General features: G+C 47.7%; 1 protein-coding gene across 4 annotated transcripts in view; it reads right to left on the bottom strand.

Moving 5' to 3' along the window:
• The window catches only part of Nos1 (nitric oxide synthase 1), a 175253-nt gene that overhangs the window by 19555 nt on the left and 135080 nt on the right, over positions 1 to 20618 (bottom strand). For all 4 annotated transcript variants that reach the window (XM_029478000.1, XM_029478001.1, XM_029477999.1 and 1 more), the window contains 5 exons: positions 17584 to 17700; positions 13950 to 14124; positions 11614 to 11752; positions 10840 to 10918; positions 313 to 506 (listed from right to left, as the gene is read on the bottom strand). In XM_029478000.1, coding sequence (XP_029333860.1) covers positions 313 to 506; positions 10840 to 10918; positions 11614 to 11752; positions 13950 to 14124; positions 17584 to 17700 — 704 coding nt within the window. The remainder of the gene's footprint in view (positions 1 to 312; positions 507 to 10839; positions 10919 to 11613; positions 11753 to 13949; positions 14125 to 17583; positions 17701 to 20618) is intronic.

Here is a 20618-nt window from a genome sequence, read left to right as displayed (position 1 = left end):
GGGAGAAAGGGAAGGGAGAAGGGGGGAGAAAGAAGGAAAGAGGGGGAAGAGGGGAAGGGGGAGGGGAACGGGGAGGGAAAAGGGGAGGGAGATAAAGAACAGATGCAAGGAGGGGAAGGAGGAAGAGAAGGGAGGAAGGGTAAAGAAAGAAGGAGGGGAAGGAGGGAAGAAGGCTATTGCTGATACATTTGTTGGCTAGAGTGAGGTAGGAAGTCCTTCTGGATAGGCCAACCACACCCTGGCAGCTGCTCTGCCCACTTGGGAGGCTGAGGCCCTCCTAGCCTTTCTAGGAGGTGCAGCCAGAAGCCTCACCCAGAGCCGTGTTCCTCTCCTCCAGCATTTCCACCTTCACCACATGGTTGGCAGGCGGCGCGTCCTCCAGCCGTTCAATGAGTGCATTCACGAGATCCTCATGGTTGCCAGGGAAGACACCCAGGTGGTCCCCTGGCTGGTATTGCAGCTCCTGATTCCCGTTGGTGTGGAGACGCACGAAGATGGTCGATCGGCTGCAGGAAACGGGGGGGGGGGTGTCGTGGGACAAAGACCAGCACTCTGTCTCCCCTTTGCCCCTGGTCTGTCTCTCTAGTTTGCAGAGCTCTCCTTCCATGCTCCCTGGCTCTGGTCGGCTGAGATGCATGCCCAGCACCCCCCCCCCCCCCATAGCTTCTGCCAAGCTCCTCCAGTCAGCTCTCCATCATCGAACCAACTGCCAGGTCCTGGGTCAGGGACATCACACTTGTGATGGCTCACCTCCTTTCTTGGGGCTGGTCCCCAAGTTCTCATGGCCTCTCTGGTGTTCCCAGCTCAGTCTTCCATGCTAGTCCCTTCTCATCTACCAAGTCCCGATCCCAGCCACAACCTGCTGAGATGTATCCATCCCCCATATCTTTCTGCCTCTTCTTCACTTTCTTCCATTACAGAATCCTTTACTTTCTTACTTCTGTGGCTAGTGATGTATTCTAGGATAATAGGAACACGGTGACGCAGGGCATTTATCTAGTATGGCTGTGGCTTTATCCCCATTGATAGTGGCTGGCACATAGTATGTCCCGAGTCCTTGCTGAAGGAAGGCACTTCTGGGTTCCCAGGTAACTAGTTGTTAGCTGCCATGTCCTTTGTATCCATCAGGATTCTCTCAGGAACCAGCCACTCACTGTAGCTATAGGTGGAGTGCCTCTGATTTATAAAGCTCTACTTATCACTTCTCATAGAACACCATGCTCTCTTAATTATTTTATGTGTGTGTGTGTGCATAGTCATGACAGTGTCACGTGCTTGCCATGGCACATGGGTGGGGGACAGCTTAAGTGGCTTGGTTCTTTGTTTCTGCTTTGTTGGTCTCAGGGATTGAACTCAGGCTGTCAGGCTTGGCAGCAAGTACCTTTACCCACTGAGCCTTCTCGCTGGCCCTCTGCTCTCTTTTACGAGCAAGGTCCATTTGTAGGAGAAGGAAGGGCCAGCCAGAGGCTCAGGGACCTTCATGCATAGATGCATCAGTGTGTAAGAATGAGGGACTCTAGGGAGAATCCATGTACTGGGTCACACCTGCTTGAGTTTGTGTGTTTCAAGTTCATGAGGCCCACGTGAACCAGTTGCTTCAAGAGCAAATTCTTGGGGCCAGAGCAATGGATCAGTGGTTAAGCGCACTGGCTGCTCTAGGTTTGGTTCCCAGCATCCACATGATGGCTCATGGCTATCTTCAACTCCAGTTCCAGGGGGCTGCTCAATTCTGACCTCCAGTTCCAGGCATGTGAGTGATGCACAGACATACATGCAGGTTCAACACTTGTATGCATGAGTAAATCCTATTTGTTTTTAGAGAGTGAATTTTTGGTCAGGTGTAGTGATGTATGCCTTTAATCCCAGCACTCAGGAGGCAGAGGCAGGCAGATCTCTGTGAGCTTGAATCCAGACTGGCCTCAACAGAGTTCCAGAATAGCCAAGGCTACATAGGAACATCCTATCCCCCTCTCCCACCCCCAAAAGCATTTTTTTTCTTTTTTTGCTGGTTCTCAGCAGAGGTCTTTAAATCTATAGTCACTGAGTAGGCTAAGACAGGAGTATTGCAAGTTTGAGGTGTGGCAGCTACTGAGTTCAAGACCAGCCTGAGCAGGCTTGTGGGATCCTGTCTCATAATACAAAAGCAAAACAAAAATGGGGCTGGAGCTGGAGCTGCAGCTGCAGCTCTTACCTGTTAGGTCCCAGGCAGCCCCTTGCCTGTTAGGTCCCAGGCAGTCCTTATATATAGAAATGAGCTCAATCTGGACTACAAGTGAAACCAGTTCCCATCCATCCAAAGGAATCCTTTTTCTCTGGCAGGAAGACATACAGACTACTCAAGCCCTAACACCACCTAGCACACGGGAGTCTCTGGGTTCAATCGCTAGCACCACCAAAGAATGAAAAAGATCACACCTAGTCAATAAGTAAGATATTCAAAGTGTGATTATTTTGGTCCATTAAAAAGTTTTAAGGCAGCTGGGCAGTGGTGGCGCACACCTTTAATCCCAGCACTTGGGAGGCAGAGGCAGGTGGATTTTTGAGTTCAAGGTCAGCCTGGTCTACAAAGTGAGGTCCAGGACAGCCAGGGAAACCCTGTCTCAAAAAACAAAAACAAACAAACAAAAAATGTTTTAAGGCTGGGGCTGGAGAGATGGCTCAGCAGTTAAGAGCACTGGCTGTTCTTCCCGAGGACCTGGGTTCAATTCTCAGTACCCACAGCATGGCTCACAACCAGCTGTAACTCGAGGCCCAGGGGCTCCTCCCCTCTTCTGGGGAGATGGCTCAGTAGTTAAAGTGCTTGCTTTGCAAATAAAAGTACAAGATTTACACTCCCTAAACCTATTGAGTATAAGGTAGGCATGGTGGTCCATTGCCAATTTTAGCTTCAGAAAGTGGGGACATGGGATTTCCGAAGCAAACGGCTTAGCAAGAGTCTCAGGGAGAGCTCTGGGTTTGATGGAGAGATACTGCCTCAAAGAATATGGTGGAAAGAGTCCCAACATTAATCTGGGGCCTCTGTGTGCATGCAGGCATGTATGCATACATGAGCCCTGCACATGTGCACAGGTGTACACATGAAAAGAAGAAATGAATAAAACTGTCTTGGGGTAGATCTACTGCATTTGACATAATATCTACAGATCTAGGCATGGGATGACAATGCCATATGGGTTAGTCTGCAACCAGGCCAGTCTGTTCTTAGATGAGCTTGCACCTGGGTGAGCCTGTACCTGGGTGAGTCTGCACCTGGTGAACTTGAACCTGGGTGAGCCTGCACTTGGGTAAGTCTGCACCTAGGTGAGCCTGCACCTGGGTGAGTCTGCACCTGGGTGAGCCTGCACCTGGGTGAACCTGCACCTGGTGAACTTGAACCTGGGCGAGCCTGCACCTGGGTGAGCCTGCACCTGGTGAACTTGAACCTGGGTGAGCCTGCACCTGGGTGAGCCTGCACCTGGGTGAGCCTGCACCTGCCGAACTTGAACCTGGGTGAGCCTGTACCTGGGTTAGCCTGCACCTGGGTAAGTCTGCACCTGGGTGAGCCTGCACCTGAGTGAGCCTGCACCTGGGTGAGCCTGCACCTGGGTGAGTCTGTACCTTGTGAACTTGCACCTGGGTGAGCCTGAATCTGGGTGGGTCCGCACCTGGGTTAGTCTACACCAGGTGAGTTTGTACCTGGGTGAGTCTGTACCTGGTAAGTCTGCACTCTGAGCTGCAGGCTGCCATAGCTCTCCAGACCTCTTTCTTTCCTCCTTGCCAACTGGTCTCAGTGGAGGGAGAAGCTCATGTTCTCCACATGTAAATCATACTTGAATAGTCCAAGAGCACTTGCTATTTAGGGATGTTTTTGGCACAACCAAGAGCCCCTTTGTGCCATGAATAGCCACCGATATTAAAAATAGCTAAACTGGCACAAATCTCTGTGTGTAAGTGGGGTGGGGAGAGCGTGAAGCCGTTTCTTGAAGCCTGGCACCCTGTTTGTGATATAGTGGACAGCTTGGGAGGCTCTACTGTGTGTTCCTAGGGTTTTGGACGTCCCTTTCCTCTCCCAAGAGGGTCTTGTACTCTCTGGGGTACTGAGCTTGTCAGTTACAGCATCTCTCTAGCTCTGATCAGCCTTTGGTTCCTGGGAGTAAAGACGTCAGGCACCACTGGGGTGACAGGAAGAGTTTAGCAGAAGACACCAACCAGCAGGGGGCGCCGCAAGGCCTCTAATTCAGGAGCCGGCTGCTCATGCACAGTGAAGTCCGCAAAAGGCTTTCAAAGCAATTTGGACTCCACGCCCACCCCGCCCTCCGCCACGCTCCTCACACCCCCCACCCCCACCCCAGTCAGAACTTGTTGCCAACAGGATGGCCAAGGACCTGAACTCGCTGACCTGGCTGACGTTCAGTTGCTTCCCCCAAAGCCCCGTGTTCCTGCTTGTGATCCAGCCAACACGTGCCCGGAAGGTGGGTCTAGGTGCCCGGAAGGGGGGGTCCAGGTGCCACAACATCCCCGGAATTTGCACGAGATGACTTTGCAAGTGACTAGCTGGCCATGGGTCTCACGGGGCATCCCTTGCATCAATTACAGTCACCCTCAATTCAGCTGCATTTTTTTATGTTCATTAAGCTTTGGGGTAGAGATTTTTTCCTTTCCCTTTCTTTCTTCATTCACTCCCTTCCTCCTCCTCCTGTCCCTTCACAGACAGAGGGTCTCACATCTTAGGTAGCTCAGGCTGGTCTGGAGCTCATTATGTAGTCCAGACTGGCTTTGAACTTTCTCCTCAGCATGCCAAGTGCTAAGATTATAGGTGTGAACTACAACCCATATGGTCCATTGAGAAGCTGTCGGGGAGAAGGGCAATTTGGGAAGCAGTAGCCATGCAGGTCTTGTATGTCTCTCTCCTCACAGCCTGTCCCATATCTGGCTCATTTCCTTCCTATACAGAAGTGTCACTTACATGGATTCAGACACACACACATACACACACACACAGATTCAAAGACATACATATATACATACATACATATGACAGTGGTTCAGAGAGGCTCACAGGTGAGACAAGAATTGCCTAATGTCCCGTGTTAAATAGAAAAATCTAAATATCTAAAAGATCCAAGCCGGGCAGTGGTGGCTCATGCCTTTAATTCCAGCACTTGGCAGGCAGAGGCAGATGGATTTCTGAGTTCGAGGACAGCCAGGGCTACACAGAAAAACCCAGCCTCAAAAAACAAAAACAAACAAACAACCTCCCCCCCAAACCCAAACCAAAACAACATCCAAAAGGCTCCATTCTACCAGAGGGTAGCCATGAGCTTGCAGGGTACCCTCTGCAAGGCCTGGCCATCATAAATGGAGTTTTAGGCACTGGGGGGAGGGGGAGGGGCAAGGAGGGCAGTGACCTTATTCTGAGGAGTCACTTGAAGATCTCAGAGGGGTCAGGGGGTGGATGTGTGGCAGCAGGGGGTGGCATGAGGGAGACAGTGGGAATAGGTGGCCGCTCTGTGGGCTGGTATTTGAACATAAGGAGGACTGAGCACACAAACAGCTCTGTTCAGGGCAATGAAGAGGGAGGGACAGCAAGAGTCTAGTGTAGAAAAGGGGGCAGCATAGAAAGGGGAAATGTTGCTTTTCTTTGTCCCTTCATGTTTTACGTCGGCAGTGCCCTTCTATGTTGTCCAAGCTCCCTTCAAACTCACCATGTAGCCCAGGCTGGCTCTGAATGAATGATATACACCAGGGTGATCAGGAACACACACAGGAGCACAGTCCTCTTGCCTCAGCATTCTGAGGTACTAAAATGAAAGGTATGTGCCACCGTGCCTGACCATGACTGCAGTTTGAGAGAGGTGATGGCTGGGTCCCAGGGACATCTTCATGCCTGTGTGATCCCAGGGACCTCTCCCAACCTGTGTAATCCCCCAGAGACCTCTCCCTGACCTGTGTGATTTCCCCAGGGACCTCTTCATGACCCATTCAGCAAAGATTTCAGAGAATCTCCTGTGGTTTGAAGAAACTACTGCAGGCTGCGAAGCTGAGAGCTCATCTGCTTTAACTAACATTTAAAAAAGATTTTTTGGACTGATATACACACACACATACATACACATACATACACACGTATGTATGTATGTATGTATGTATGTATGTATGTATGTATGTATGTAATAAAACCCAGGGTTCTCAGGCTGGGGAGATACACTGTAGTAAGTGTGCTTGCCATGAAAGCAGAGGGCCTGAGTTCAAATTCCCCCTTGGAAGTGAAAAGCTGGGTGAAGCAGTGTGTGTCTATAATCCTACTGCTGGAGAGGAGGGTGCCTGGGGCTCACCGATCAGCAGTTTAGTTGAATCAATGCTCCCCAGGTTCTGTGAGAGCCTATTGCAAAAAATAAGGCTGAGAATCTGTCACCTCTGGTCTCTAGACATATATGAACAAACATGAACACACAGGCACACACACACACGTATACTTACACATGCATACACAGGTACAAGCATGTACACAGAAACATACGAACACACATGTGCACAAACATGTACATACATGTACACACATGTGCACACACACTCACACATGTACACATATACACGCACACACAGGTACAAAATGTACATACATATGAACACACATGCACATACAGGCACACAGGTACACATGCACATACGGGTATAAACGTACACACATGCACAAACAAGTACACATATGCACATACATGCACACACATATAAACACATGTACACACCTCCACACACAGGTACAAATATGTCCTCTCCATTCAGACATAAAGATCTCTCTATTAGGACTCTCTCTGTCCATTGACAATTCCTTTGGTGCCCATGAGTTAGCTCTTCCCTTACTATGTATTCTCTTTCTCCTCTGAAGGTCACTCTTCTTAGTTCTCATCTCAGTCTTTCATTCTTCTCTCCTCCTCTTGACTTCTAGAATTCCCTGTCTCTATCCTGCCCGCACTCACCCTATCACATTACTTGTATACATTGTTTTTTCCTAATGACTGTTGCCTGTACCACAAGATTCATTTCCAGGCAAGATGCTCTGAGCGGGGTCGCTCTGCAAGGGTCACCCGCCAAAGGCTATTTATTTCTTTTTGGCACATTGCTTGTAATTAAAGACTGCTAGTGAGAACAATTTGTGAGATCTTATTTATGGTTTCCTAGGTCAGAGAGCCATCTCTTTGGCGTTGTCCTGGGCAGGTATGTGACTTATGCTTTTTCCACTCAGAAAATTGAACTCTATAAAGCATTATCTTAAAAAAGCATATTTAAGCTGGGCAGTGGTGGTGAACGCCTTTAATCCCAGCACTTGAGAGGCAGAGGCAGGCGGATTTCTGAGTTTGAGGCCAGCCTGGCCTACACAGTGAGTTCCAGGACAGTCAGGGCTACACAGAGAAACCCTGTTTCAGAAAACTGAAAAACAAACAAACAAACCCATATTTAGTTATTTTTATTTTATGTGTATGTGGATGGGTGTTTTGCCTACACATATATTTATGCACCATTTGCTTGCCTGGGCTCACAGATGCCAGTAAAGGGCACCAGATCCCCTAGAACTGGAGTTATATGAAGTTGTGAACCACTGTATGGGTGCTGGGCATTAAACCCAAGTCCTTTAGAAGAACAGCCAGGGTTCTAAACCACTGGGCTATTGCTCCAGGCCACAAAGTGGCATTATCTTAAAGAGATAGGCACACTTTGTTCCTTTCTCTGCTAATTCACAACTATTTTAATTCAATTCCAGCTCCTAGCATTCCTTGGAATATTCCTTTGTTAATAACGTTTTGCCAGAGTCAGGTCCCTCCTGGCAGTGCACAGGGGCAGATTTGAAGGCCATTTGCCGATTTCCTTGCTGTCTAAGAACCACGTTCCAGGGAGGACTCATCACACTCCGGCTTTTCAGCATCCAACACTCCTCAGTAAGCTTAAAACCTCTCCATCAGATGTGCCTACGCACCCAACGCTGCTTCTAACTATTCAAAGGTACTAGACGCCTAATATATTCCATTAATGCCTGAGAGCCTTTGAGAGACAGTTCAAGAGGCTCGGGGCTCTGTCCTGTTGACCTCTTTAAGCAAAGGCTTGGAAGGGCACGTGGGTCGCATGCATTTTTGCAGGTGACACGAGGAAGCTGGGAGGACCAAGGACTGTGACTGCATCCTGTACTGTGCCAGCATCTTCAGGAGGCTCATTTGCAATGGTCACAGCAGCCTGGCACGAATGATGGAGGCCATCTGTGGAGTCATTTGGAATGGCAGCCAGATAACCAGGTCAGTGTGACCTTGGAAATGTCGCTGGCATTTTTTTCAGGGTCACTTCCCATATCCAACATGTGAGATATGTTATAATATATATGTTATATACAATATAACATGTGTTATAATAAATTGTGGCCTTTGCTTACTGGGCTGGTGTGAGTGAGAAACTTCCCAGAGGCTCAGCTCCGTGCGTTGGAGACAGTATACTAGATATGAGTGTGCAAGCTTGCTGCCAGTATTTCAAGAAAAACACTTATTTTTATTTTGTCTATGAATGTGTCAAATGTACACTAGTTCACTGCTGCACATGAAGGCCAGAAGGAGGAGCCAAATCTCTTAGAACTGGAATACAGTTGCGGGCAGTCACACGGATGCTGGGAACTGAACCAGGGTTCTCTGCAAGAGCAGCCAGTGCTTGTAACCACTGAGCCATCTCTCTCCAGCTTTCCACTGTCTACTCAGTGACTTTTCCAAAGCCACACAGCCCCAGTCTGTGTATGAAAGTGCTGGGGTCAGTGCCTAGGGCTACGAAAAAGAATTTAAAAGATCTATCTGGGTGGTAACTGAAAAAAAAAATGGAAAAAAATTCCTGAGAGGGACTGAGTACAGAGACTTGAAAAATTATTATTATTATTTTTTAAGATTTACTTATTATATATAAGTACACTGTAGCTGTCTTCAGACACACCAGAAGAGGGCACCATGTGGTTTCTGGGAATTGAACTTAGGACCTCTGGAAGAGCAGTCAGTGCTCTTAACTGCTGAGCCATCTCTCCAGCCCTTGAAAAATACTTACAGCTGCAGATGAGTGGTCAGTCTGGGTGTGATCAGGCTGGGCCCATGGAGGACATGGGCTTAAAGGGTGAGTGAGTTGTCTCTGAGGACAGTGCCTGCATGACAGGTGATATTAGCATGTCCTGTTTAGACTAGTGATGGCAGTGACAGGTCCAGCATGGATGGGTGTTGGTGGGGATCATGTAAATTCTGCTGCTGCTGGTGAGGTCTGAAAGTGACGTTTCTAATGGATATCGAGAGCCCTGTGATTAAACTCCAAAGTTCAGGAGCTCATATATGAAGAAGAACAACTTAGAGGCTCTGGGACCCGAAGCTAAGTCCTTGGCCGTTCAAACCTCTCTTTAGGAAGAAGTGAATTTGTTTTGGATGTCGCTTAATAGGGCTAACTGGATTTTATGTCAAGTGCAAAGACTTAAAATAGACTTCGGTGATCCAGAACTTGATTAGTGTGCACAAGACCCCAGGCTCAAGACCCAGCATCGCATAAAACAAAAGCCACAAACCCCAAGTGCTAAGACAAACATACTTTATATCGGATAGCAAGGTGTTTGGCTACAGTAGATATTAAGATAATTGGCTATGCTGGGTAGAAAGATAATTTCGAGGGCTGGGGAGATGGCTCAGTGGGTAAAAGCACTTACCACACAAGCCTAAGGGTTCAGATCTCTACAAGCCACATGAAAGGCTGGAAAAATGGCACTGGTGGCCATCAGAGAGGACCCAGATTTAGTTCCCAGCACCTCTGTGGTGGCTCATAGTCACCTTTAACTCTAGTTTGCAGGGATCCAACAGTCTCTTCTGGCTTTGGCAAGCACAGCCCTTAGCATGTCTGTCTCTGTCTGTCTGTCTGTCTCTCTCTCTCTCTCTCTCTTTCTCTCTCTCTCTCACACACACACACACACACACACACACACACACACACACACACACACTCTGAACAACGAAAAAGCCAAAGGCAGAGCACGTGTATCCAAAAAAGCATAGCATCCTCGTAGGGAGAGACAGGAGGATCTACAAAAGCTCCAGGAGCCAGATCTTCTGGCTTATGGCGCTGTGAAGAGACCCTGTCTCAGACAAGCTGGGGGGGGGTGAGGATGGCCACCCAAAGGCCATTCTCCAATCTCCCTAAGCATGCTGTAACGTGTGCATGTAATTAATGTATTATAGTACATTGGTTTTGAGTGCTCATTGCTACTCTATAGTGAGGGTAGCTACTTTTGCAGTCTCTAGAGCAGTGAGTGGTTCTCAACCTTCCTAATGCCGAGACCCTGTAATACAGTTCGTGTTGTCATGACCCCCCTCCCCCAACCATAAAATTATGTTTGTTGCTACTTAATAACTGAAAAGTTGCTACTGTTATGAATCGTCATGACTGTATCTGTGTTTTCCAATGGTCCACGGTGACCCCTGTGAAAGGGTCATTTGACACCCCTGCCCCGCAAAAGGAATCACACCCACCAGTTTGAGACCCATTGACCTAGACAAAAACAACCCGCAGTAAGAAATTACTTGTGCTAAGCATTTTCTAATGGAGATGCTGCCCAAAGAGAACATTTGCCTATTTCACAGGTGACCCCGTGCTCAGATCACCCTGAAGCCCATTTTCTTTGTCTACCTCTCCTTTGTCCCTGTCTCTGGTTGGGGGCACAGGGGAGGGAAGGTAGGATCTGGTGGCAGGGGGACTGCAGCAGCTTGTAGTGGGTCTCTGAGGTCTGAGTTCTCCTTCCTGGCTATGGGTGGCAGTTGGGAGCCGAGGGGATTGCTGCTGAGCGAACCCAGGCATTCCTACCTGGATTTAGGACTTTGCAGGTTTTGGCGGCTGAGAAGTCGGGCGGCTGAGACTCGCTTTTTGTGAACATTGGAAAGACCTGTGAGGAGAGAAATAATGGTTGCTATGAAAGGGGGGTTTAAACAATGGTTCACAAAATCTCCTCTGCTTTGGGTATGTGTGTGCACATCTGTGTGTATGTGTAGTGGTGTGTGCACGGGGCATGCTGTAGGTGTGTGTATATAAGTCAGGGAATAGCCAGGCCTGTCATTATTTAGGTGCTGTGTGTGAGCTGATCTTTTAAGCCAGGGTCTCTCACTGGCCTGGGGCTGGCTAGCTAGGCTAGGGTGGCAGGCTAGTGAGCCCCCAAAGATTCTCTTGCCTCTTCTTCCCCAGTGTTGGGACTACAACCATGTATCAACCATGGCTGACTCTTTCATGGGTTCTGGGGAATTGAACTCCAGTCTTGGTGTTTGCAAAGTCTATACTTTACCAACTGAGCCATTCCCCAGACCCCTCTTCAGAGCTTCCTGTGGAGTGGAAGGGGGCAGGCATTGGTGGGGCTTGGTGAGGTGGTTACAGACACTCAACCAAATGCCAAGGTGACTGGGATGGAGGTGAGGATGCAGTGGGCTCCTAGCTACACAGAGCCCTGCATGTGGGGACAGAAGTGTGGTCCCGCAAGGGCTTTTCTGAAAGGGGGACCAGAGTGACACAGCTACCGTCCCCAAGGGGAGCTCTGCAGACCCACCCTCCCCAAGGTTACAGAGGTGTTCCAAAGGATGTGTCAGGTACCTTGGGTCAGCTCTGGAGCTTCTGCCACGTAAGTGAGGCGGAATTTATTCCTCTTCCAGCTGCGGTCATTACTAATGAGGGAATTGTTCGCCTTCTCAATGTTGACATCATCCCCTACGCAGAACACATCACAGGCTGCCTGCGGCACACAGAGAGTTATCCCAGATGTTAGATCAGTTATCCTAGGTAGGTCCTCCCCAGGTGTTCCAAGTCATGGCATGGAAGCTTCCCTCCCTCCCTCCCTCTCTCCCTCTCTTTCTCTCTTCTCTTCTCATCCTCGCCTCCCTCTCCCCACCCATCGATCCAGACACCCATCCTTCCTTTCACCATCCACCCACCAACCCATTCACTCATCCACTGACCTACCCACCCTTTCATCTACCTAGCTATCAGTCCATCTATCTACCAACCCTTTCTTCCATCTATCCATCCATTTCTCCAACCATTCACCCATCCACCCATTATCCATCCATCCATCTATCCATCTATCCACCATTTATCTATCCATCTACCTAGCCATCCATCCATCATCCATCACTTATCTACCATCTATCTACCCATATCCACTCATCTATCCATCTATCCATCATCTACCCATCTATCCATCCACCTATCTGTCCATCCACTTATCTATCCATCCACCCATCTATCCATCCATCCACCCCCCATTTACTTTTCTATTCATCCATCTTCTTGTCCATTTCCACCTAATATTCCATACACCTACTTATTCATACATCCATTCATCTACCCCTACCCACTCTTCTACCCCACCTGTCAACCCCCACCCACCTATCTACCCCCACCTACCCGCCACCCTACATTTTGAGTAGTGACTTGAGGGCCTTACTTCTACTGAATTCAACACATCCATGATGACATTGATTACTAAATCCCACGTGCCCAGAGGCTTAACACTAAAAATGAAAGTAAATGCCATAGAATTTCCTTTCATCTTCTTCAAAAGGTTTAAAACAATTATATAAAGCCAGCACACACTGTCTGGATACACTCTTTTTTTTTTATTACTTTTTGGTCAAAGCTCCTTTATCAGCAAACAATAATCCTAAGAGTTACTGCTCAGAACCATTAGTAAACATTTTCTGAGACAGGTTCAGAAAGGTCTTTAACATTTGGGCTCCAGTGATGCCCCTGCCTCAGCCTCTCCAATAATGGAGACAGAGACATAAACAACCATGGGACTACTATTCAGTGAAATCTAAGAGTTTTCAAACACAGGTTTTATTATTAACTGGCTGTGTGCTGATTTACAGACAGTTGCCATGTTCACCAACAGAAAAACAGAAAAGCAAAATATTGTATTGTGGAGTATTATTTGACCACAAGAAGGGATTAGGTGGCCCATGTGGATGCACCTAAAAAACTTTACAACAAGGGAAAGAAGCCCATTGTGAAATGTCACCTGGTATTGGATTTCATCCCTAGGGAATGAAGAAGGAGGAAAGCCTACAGACACAGAAAAGAGTGACAGCTCAGGCTGGGGGGGACGGGGGCAAGGGGATGGGAGACCAGGAGCAACAGTTCTCAACCTGTGGGTCACAACCGTTCGGGGTGTGTGTGTGTGTCACATATCAGATGCTTAGGACTCAGTAGCAAGATCACAGTTATGAAGTAGCAATGAAATAATTATATGATTGGGGATCACCATAACCCGAGGAACTGTATTAAAGGGTCGCAGCGTTAGGAAGGTTGAGAAACACTGGTTTAGCCTCTGGGATGCTCCGTCAAGGCTGGCTGATGATCCGAGGAGAGACAGCTCTTTCAGAGGTGAATGAACCTGCAACCATCCCGGCTCTCCATGTCCGGGTGGAAATCCAGGGACAGGTTACAGACGTAGCTCCCCCTTGTAACCCACGGAGCCCTGGCCCTACGTTTCCCCTTTTGCCTTCTGCAAAAGCTCAATGACAGAAGCTGGCGGGACCTTTCCTTCTGGGGCTGATGATGAGGACAGAATCCAGGGTAGTGAACAGGACAGAGAGCAAAAGCCACAGGACTGCTGTTCAGTGTCCCCAGGATTCTGAGTGGAAAATATGTGTGTTAAGGTTGCTCAGATTCACTAAAGCTCTCTCCTGGCTGTGTGCATTGGGGAAAACCCCTCCCTTCCTATCTGTCTCCCTTTCCTTCATTTCACTTATGATCTCCTTTCTTCCTCCCTCTCTTCCTTCTTCTTTCCCTCTTTTTCTCCCTTCCCTCCACCTCCCTTCCTCTCCCATGCTGGCCAAGTAGCCTATCATTGAGCCATCTGACCATGGAGTTCCCCTACCCCGGCCCCCATGGACAGCTTGGCACTGTCTGTGGTACGGTGGGTCCCATACCTTGAAGACTTTCTTGGCCCAGGTCCTGAAAGCCTCTTCCTGTCCGCAGAGCTCATCCCCCTCCCTCATCTTCAGAATCCTCTCCCCGCCCAGCTCCTCCAGGAGAGTGTCCACTGCGTGCCCAAAGGCACAGAAGTGAGGGTATGCCCGAGAGCCCAGGCCGAAGACTGAGAACCTGTCCAGGAGAAAGAGAAGGTCTGTCTGTGATGGGAGGGTGTGGGAGGGGTGTGTGTGTGTGTGTTGGGGAGGGTCTGGTACCATGGGCCGATTAGCATTACTTCAAAATTCCCGTGAGTCTTGAACCCCTTTTATGGGACTGTATGTTGAGTCAGGAGCTTTAAGGAAGTGATCAAGGTTTTAGTAAGAGTCCTATAAAGCCAATTTCCTCTCCTTCGCTGCCCCTCCTCGCCAATAGGAAGGTAGTCACTGACAAGCTAGTAAAGAGAAGCCAGCGGGACCCCTCCCCTTGCTGATCTCCTGGCTTTCAGAACTATGGAATAACACTTTTCTATGAAAGGATGACTTCAGCCCCAAGGGCTCTTAAGATCCTTTCCCTTGGTCTCTAATAGCGACTGCTCCTTCTGGAGAAAGTTTTACTGGTTTCTGAGGAGGGAGAGAGAGAGAAGGGCAGTGAGCAGGAATTATGGGCTGTTGGATAGATGCCCCTCTGTTCGTTAGATCGTCGACCTAAAAAACCTCAGGAGAATGCTTCTGTTTGGGACAAATCAATTTGTTTTAAGAAGGACGGCAAAGGGCTGGTGAGATGGCTCAGCGGTTATGAGCACTGACTGCTCTTCCGAAGGTCCTGAGTTCAAACCCCAGTAACCACATGGTGACTCACCACCATCCGTCATGAGGTCTGACAACTTCTTCTGGAGTGTCTGAAGACAGCTACAGTGTACTTACATATAATAATAAATAAAAATCTTACCAAAAAAAAGAAGACGGCAAAAAGAATTCTAATAAACCTCTCTCAGCCTTTGACTACAGCATCTTCCTCAGACATGTGACTCCTAGGCTCACCAGCCACAGATCAGTTGGCTGACTCATGACAATGCTTCTGGACGAACTGAGGGGCCCACGCCACAATCACTGGGAGAATCAGTGTTTCCATGACAGTTGCTACTTTTGAGTACAAAGCTCCTATTTTAAACCTCTAAACCAACAGGTGGCTAAGTTCTCATCTGCAGGGCCAGATAGCAAAGATACCTAAGATTTCAAAGTTGAAGGTGCCTTGCAGAGCGGGTGGGGTGGATTAGACAGGAAAAAACAAGCGCCTGAATATTTTTAATGGCTGAAATTAAAATATCGCCATAATAATGAAGTACAATTATTTTTGGTGTGTGTGCATATGCGTATGGAGGACAGATGTCAACTTTAAGTGTTGTGTCTCCAAACTGCATTTGGGGGGTGGGGAGGGGCAGGACTGCTCACTACGTCTTGAGCATCCTCCTGTCTCTCTTTGTCGGTGCTGGGGTTACAGCTGCGCACAGCTGTGTTAGGGATGGGACTCAGGTTCTGAAGCTTGTGTGACAACAGCTTTACAGACGGAGACCCTCCCTCGCCATGCTCCTGGGTAAAATTCTTTAAATCCAAGCCCCCCAGTGGGAAGGAGGGAGGGTTTTACTTGGGGGGCGGGGGGTGGGATCGAGAGGGATAGAATTTTGCCTAAGGTATGAAGGTAATACTAAAATTATGTTCTGATATCAAGACCTAAGAGCTGCTCCACATTATAAGCAAGACCTGATGCAGACCACAGGCTTTAGCGGATAAAGACATGGCCGTGTCCATTGGCATGGGCTGCTGATGTTGGGGGTGGGGGCTGTGTATAGGGATGTGGGGAGGGAGAAGATGTTTTCTTGCTTTCTATTCAATTTTGATGCCAGCCTACAGCTGTTTTAAAGATACAGCATTGGGCTGGGGAGACAGCCCAGTCAGTGGGCAAAGTGTTCATAAGGACCAGCCTTCAGATTTCTAGAACCTACATGAATCTGGTAGCATGCGCCCATAATGCCAGAATTCCTGTAGCCAGAAAAAAGGCAGAAACAGGAAGCTCATGGGTCAGCCAGCTTGGAGTGTGCAGACCTGAAAAGAGACCCTGTTTCAAATGAGGTGGAAGCTGGGCATGGTGGCGCATGCCTTTAATCCCACACTCGGGAGGCCGAGACAGGTGGATTTCTGAGTTCAAGGCCAGCCTGGTCTACAAAGTGAGTTCTAGGACAGCCATGGCTATACAGAGAAATCCTGTCTTGAAAAACCGAAAAACAAAACAAAACAACAACAACAAAAAAAATCAAATGAGGTGGAAAGGGAGGTCCCACACTTGAGGCTGCTCTCTGACCTCTATGTGTGCACTGTGGTGTGTGTGCCTGCATGCAACATGTAACACATACACACACACACACACACACACTGCATACATGTACAAGACAGGAAAGAGTGTTAAAACATAGACACAGTTCTTCAGTCTAGGATCTCTACATCCTGTGCCCTCTGAGCCCAGCTCTCAGCAGTCATTAAGAAGGCTCATCTCAGGCTGGAGAGATGGCTCAGTGGTTAAGAGCATGGATTGCTCTTCTAGAGGTCCTGAGTTCAGTTCCCAGCAACCACATGGTGGCTCACAACCATCTGTAATGGGATCTGATGCCCTCTCCTGGTGTGTCTCAAGACAGTGACAGTGTACTCATATACATTAAATGAATGAATGAATGGATATTTAAGACTTAAAAAAAAAGAAAGCTCATCTATCTGGTCAAGGTGGGAGAAGTCTGTTCCTGGATGGTGGACCGACAGGGCGTCGGCCATATCTTGACCGTTATCCAGGACAAGGCTCCACATTCTTATTTTATCTCTCCAGATACTAAACTAAACACACATCGAAGACCCAGGTACTTGTCTTTGTTACACATCCTCCCCCAAACTGTCTCATGGCATGTGACTCTGCTTAGGAAAAGATGAAGTCGGGGAGTAGTTTTCAGATCTGACTTCATAGTCGAGGCTGTTGGCCGGGCTTAGAAGAAGAAAGGGCAGCAGCAGCCCCGGTTCTAGACCAACTGTAGAATCTCTTCAAGTCAGGCGTACACACCACATTGGTAGATCGAAAACAACCCCTCCAGCCCAGGTGGCTTTGTTTTGTTTGAATCTCCTAATGTAGCCCAGGCTGTCCTTGAACTTGCCATCCTCCTGCCCCAGTTTCTCAACTGCTGGGACTACAAGTGTACGCAGCCATGAGTGGATCACCCCAGGTGGTTCTAACGTGCACCCAGGATTGAGAAACACTAGATCATCTTAGGGGGTGCCGTGTGTTTGTCTCCAGAGACATTCATTCTGTATAAAATGTGTCTACTTGAAAAAGTGGCTCTGATAGTGGCATCTGGAGACTACTGCCCTTCAGGGCAGACAGTGGGCAGGCCTTAGTAATGGGCTCTGGGAGGGAGTTAGAGGGCATCGGAGGTTGCTGGGTACAAGCGTCCTCACACATGGGAGACCAGGTAGCGTGTGTTAGAGAGGGAGAGGACCCAGAGGAAGGGCGGAACACCTCAGGGGGAATTCTCCAGAACAAAGAACCACTGTGCAGATGACCCCCACCCTCTAAGAGCCTTTATCAACCCCATTCCCTGGCACCCTCACTCACCTCACATTGGCCAGCGGTCCAGTACTTTCAAAATTGTCTCTCAGGTCCGGTCCGTCACCTGATGACTTGCGGGAGTCAGAATAGGAGGAGACGCTGTTGAATCGGACCTTGTAGCTCCTGTGACAAAGGAATGGCAGCTGTGAGTTCTCTTTGAGCCCCCTCCTGAGGCCAACTCCCACTCTGGATCTTCAATTTATTGGTCCTGCTTCTGGAATCTTCTCTCTGGTGTTATTATATCACACCTCTGGACTCTTGAGAATTCATCAACTTAGCCGTAACTCATCACAATGATAGCCAACTGTGGTGGTTTGAATATATTTGGCCCCCACAGACCCTGTGTTAGAATGCTTGGCCCATAGGGAGTGGCACAATTAGGAGGTGTGGCCTTGTTGAAGTGGGTGTGGCCTTGTTAGAGTGGGTGTGGCTTCGCTGGAGGAAGTGTGTCACTGTGGCGGCAGATTTTTGAGGTCTCCTATGCTCAAGATACATCCAGTGTGGCACACAGTCTACTTCTGCTACCTGTGGATCAAGCTGTAGAACTCTCAGCTTCTTCTCCAGCACCATGCCTGCCTGTGTGCCACCAAGCTTCCTGGCATGACAATAATGGAATGAACCACTGAACCTGTAAGCCATAAGCCATTCCCAATTAAATGTTTTCTTTTTGTTTGTTTGTTTTTCGAGACAGGGTTTCTCTGTGTAGCCCTGGCTGTCCTGGATCTCACTCTGTAGACCAGGCTGGCCTTGAACTCAGAAATCTGCCTGCCTCTGCCTCCCAAGTGCTGGGATTAAAGGCGTGCACCACCACCGCACACCTTAAATGTTTTCTTTATAAGAGTTGCCTTGGTCATGGTGTCCTAACTAAGACACCACCCTTGCAAACTCCAATATGATAGCCATTTGCTCTCTGTGGTCATATTAATCTAAAATTAATTATAATAAACTAAAATAAGTTAAATATACACTAAGATTAAATAATATAAATGTAAAAACATAATATAAATGTAAAATAAAATGTAAATATATAATAAGCTAAAATGAAATAATATAAACATATTAAAATAGAAATATACAACAGATTAAAATTAAATATAAAAAAACTAGGTGTCTAAAAAGAGAGGACTTGGTAAAATGTGGGATGTACATAGTAGGTAAAACGTGGGATGCACATAGTAGGTAAATGTGGGATGCACATAGTAGATAAAATGTGGGATGCACATAGTAGGTAAATGTGGAATGCACATAATAGGTAAATGTGGGGTGCACATAGTAGGTAAAATGTGAGGTGCACATAGTAGGTAAATGTGGGATGCACATAGTAGGTAAAACGTGGGATGTACATAANTGGGGTGCACATAGTAGGTAAAATGTGAGGTGCACATAGTAGGTAAATGTGGGATGCACATAGTAGGTAAAACGTGGGATGTACATAAGTAAATGAGGGGTGCACATAGTAGGTAAAATGTGAGGTGCACATAGTAGGTAAATGTGGGATGTACATAGTTGGCACTCAAGAGGGGACTTTTTAGCCATAATGAAGAATGAAGTCATATCATTTGCAGGAAAATGGGTGCAAGGGGTGATAGTTATCTAAGCCAACCCTAGAAAGACAAATATTCCATTATTTCCTCTCATTTGTAGCTCCTAAATTCTATAATGATACATAAAACCATGTATTTATGAATGGCATGAAAGAAGAGTTGAGGTTGTCTAGGGGACAGAAGGGTGAGGGGAAGGTTGGGGTGTACAGGGAAATATGCTCAACCCACAGTGCATATTTGCATGAAAATTTAAAAATGGTTCCCTGCCTGTGCGCATCATATTGCAATAAAGGTGCTCAGTGGCCATATGTGGCTACTTTACAGCCAGCATAGACGGATAATATGTCAGCAATTACACAATGCTGGCCTATCCCCCTAGCACTCTCCTGCCACGGAGGGACATTCTTAGACCTTTTAGGGTCATGAGCCACATTTCCAGGAAGAGTGGAAACTGTTTTTGGCCCAGATTATATATTTATATCTTATTTTATATTTATGTTTTTACATTTATATCATTTAATCTTAGTTAATATTTAATTTAATTTTAGATCTGTGGCATGAGTGGACACTGTGGGCTAGGACACGTGCTTGCGGGTACATGTGCACGTGTGTGGAAGCATGTGCGTGTTCATGTGTGTGCATGCATGTGTGGGTGTCTTGTGCATTTGTGTGTGCTAGTGTGTGTGCATGTGCACATTAGAAGGTGCATGTCCAGTGTTGGTCAGAACATCCCTGGCTACATCTGAATGAGGCCTCTGTCTTCTGAGCCCCCACCACACCTGGCCATGCTTATTTAAAATGTGGGTTCTGAGGATGGAGCTCAGGGAGCGTCTCCCTATAGTCTCCACAGCCAAGGAGGATATCCAAGACCCAGGCCTCAGCAAAAGAGACTCTGGAAACCCCAAGACCGAAAACAAAAATCAGTTTCCATCAAGACTTTTCATCTTTAGACAAAACAAAAACAAGGGCTGGCAGTGGCTGCTTTTGGCAGAGTGTCTGAGTTCAGTTCCCAGCACCCACATGGAGGCTGGAGGCATATGTAACTACCCATAACCCCAGTGCCAAGAGATCCAACGCCCTCTTGTGGCTTCTGTGGGTACTGCACACGTGTACATACATAGACATACATAATTTAAAACAAAATCTTAAAAAACAAACAAACTAAAACAAGATTCCCAATATTCAAATAGGCAATCCTTTTTTTCCCCAAATCCACCCCAAACTAAGGTAGAATCCCAAGAAACACATTAGAATGCAAAAGGAGAGAGAGGGAAGAGAGGGAGGGAGAGAGGGAGGAAGGGAAAAGAGGTAAGAGAGGGAGGTAAGAGAGGGAGGGAGGGAAGAGAGGGAGGGAGGGAGGGAGGGAGGGAGGGAGAGAGAGAGAGAGAGAGAGAGAGAGAAAAGACAAAAAAAGAACACCCGCATTCTGGCAGCGTGTCTCTGGGCTGGATGCTTTTCAAAGTTTTTGTTCTAACAAGGTTCTAAATACACGGATGT

Source organism: Mus caroli, chromosome 5 (assembly GCF_900094665.2).
Source record: "Mus caroli chromosome 5, CAROLI_EIJ_v1.1, whole genome shotgun sequence".
NCBI classification, from domain to species: Eukaryota; Metazoa; Chordata; class Mammalia; order Rodentia; family Muridae; genus Mus; species Mus caroli.
Note: the sequence above shows the minus strand (reverse complement) of the source record. Positions and strands in the feature narration are given on the sequence as shown.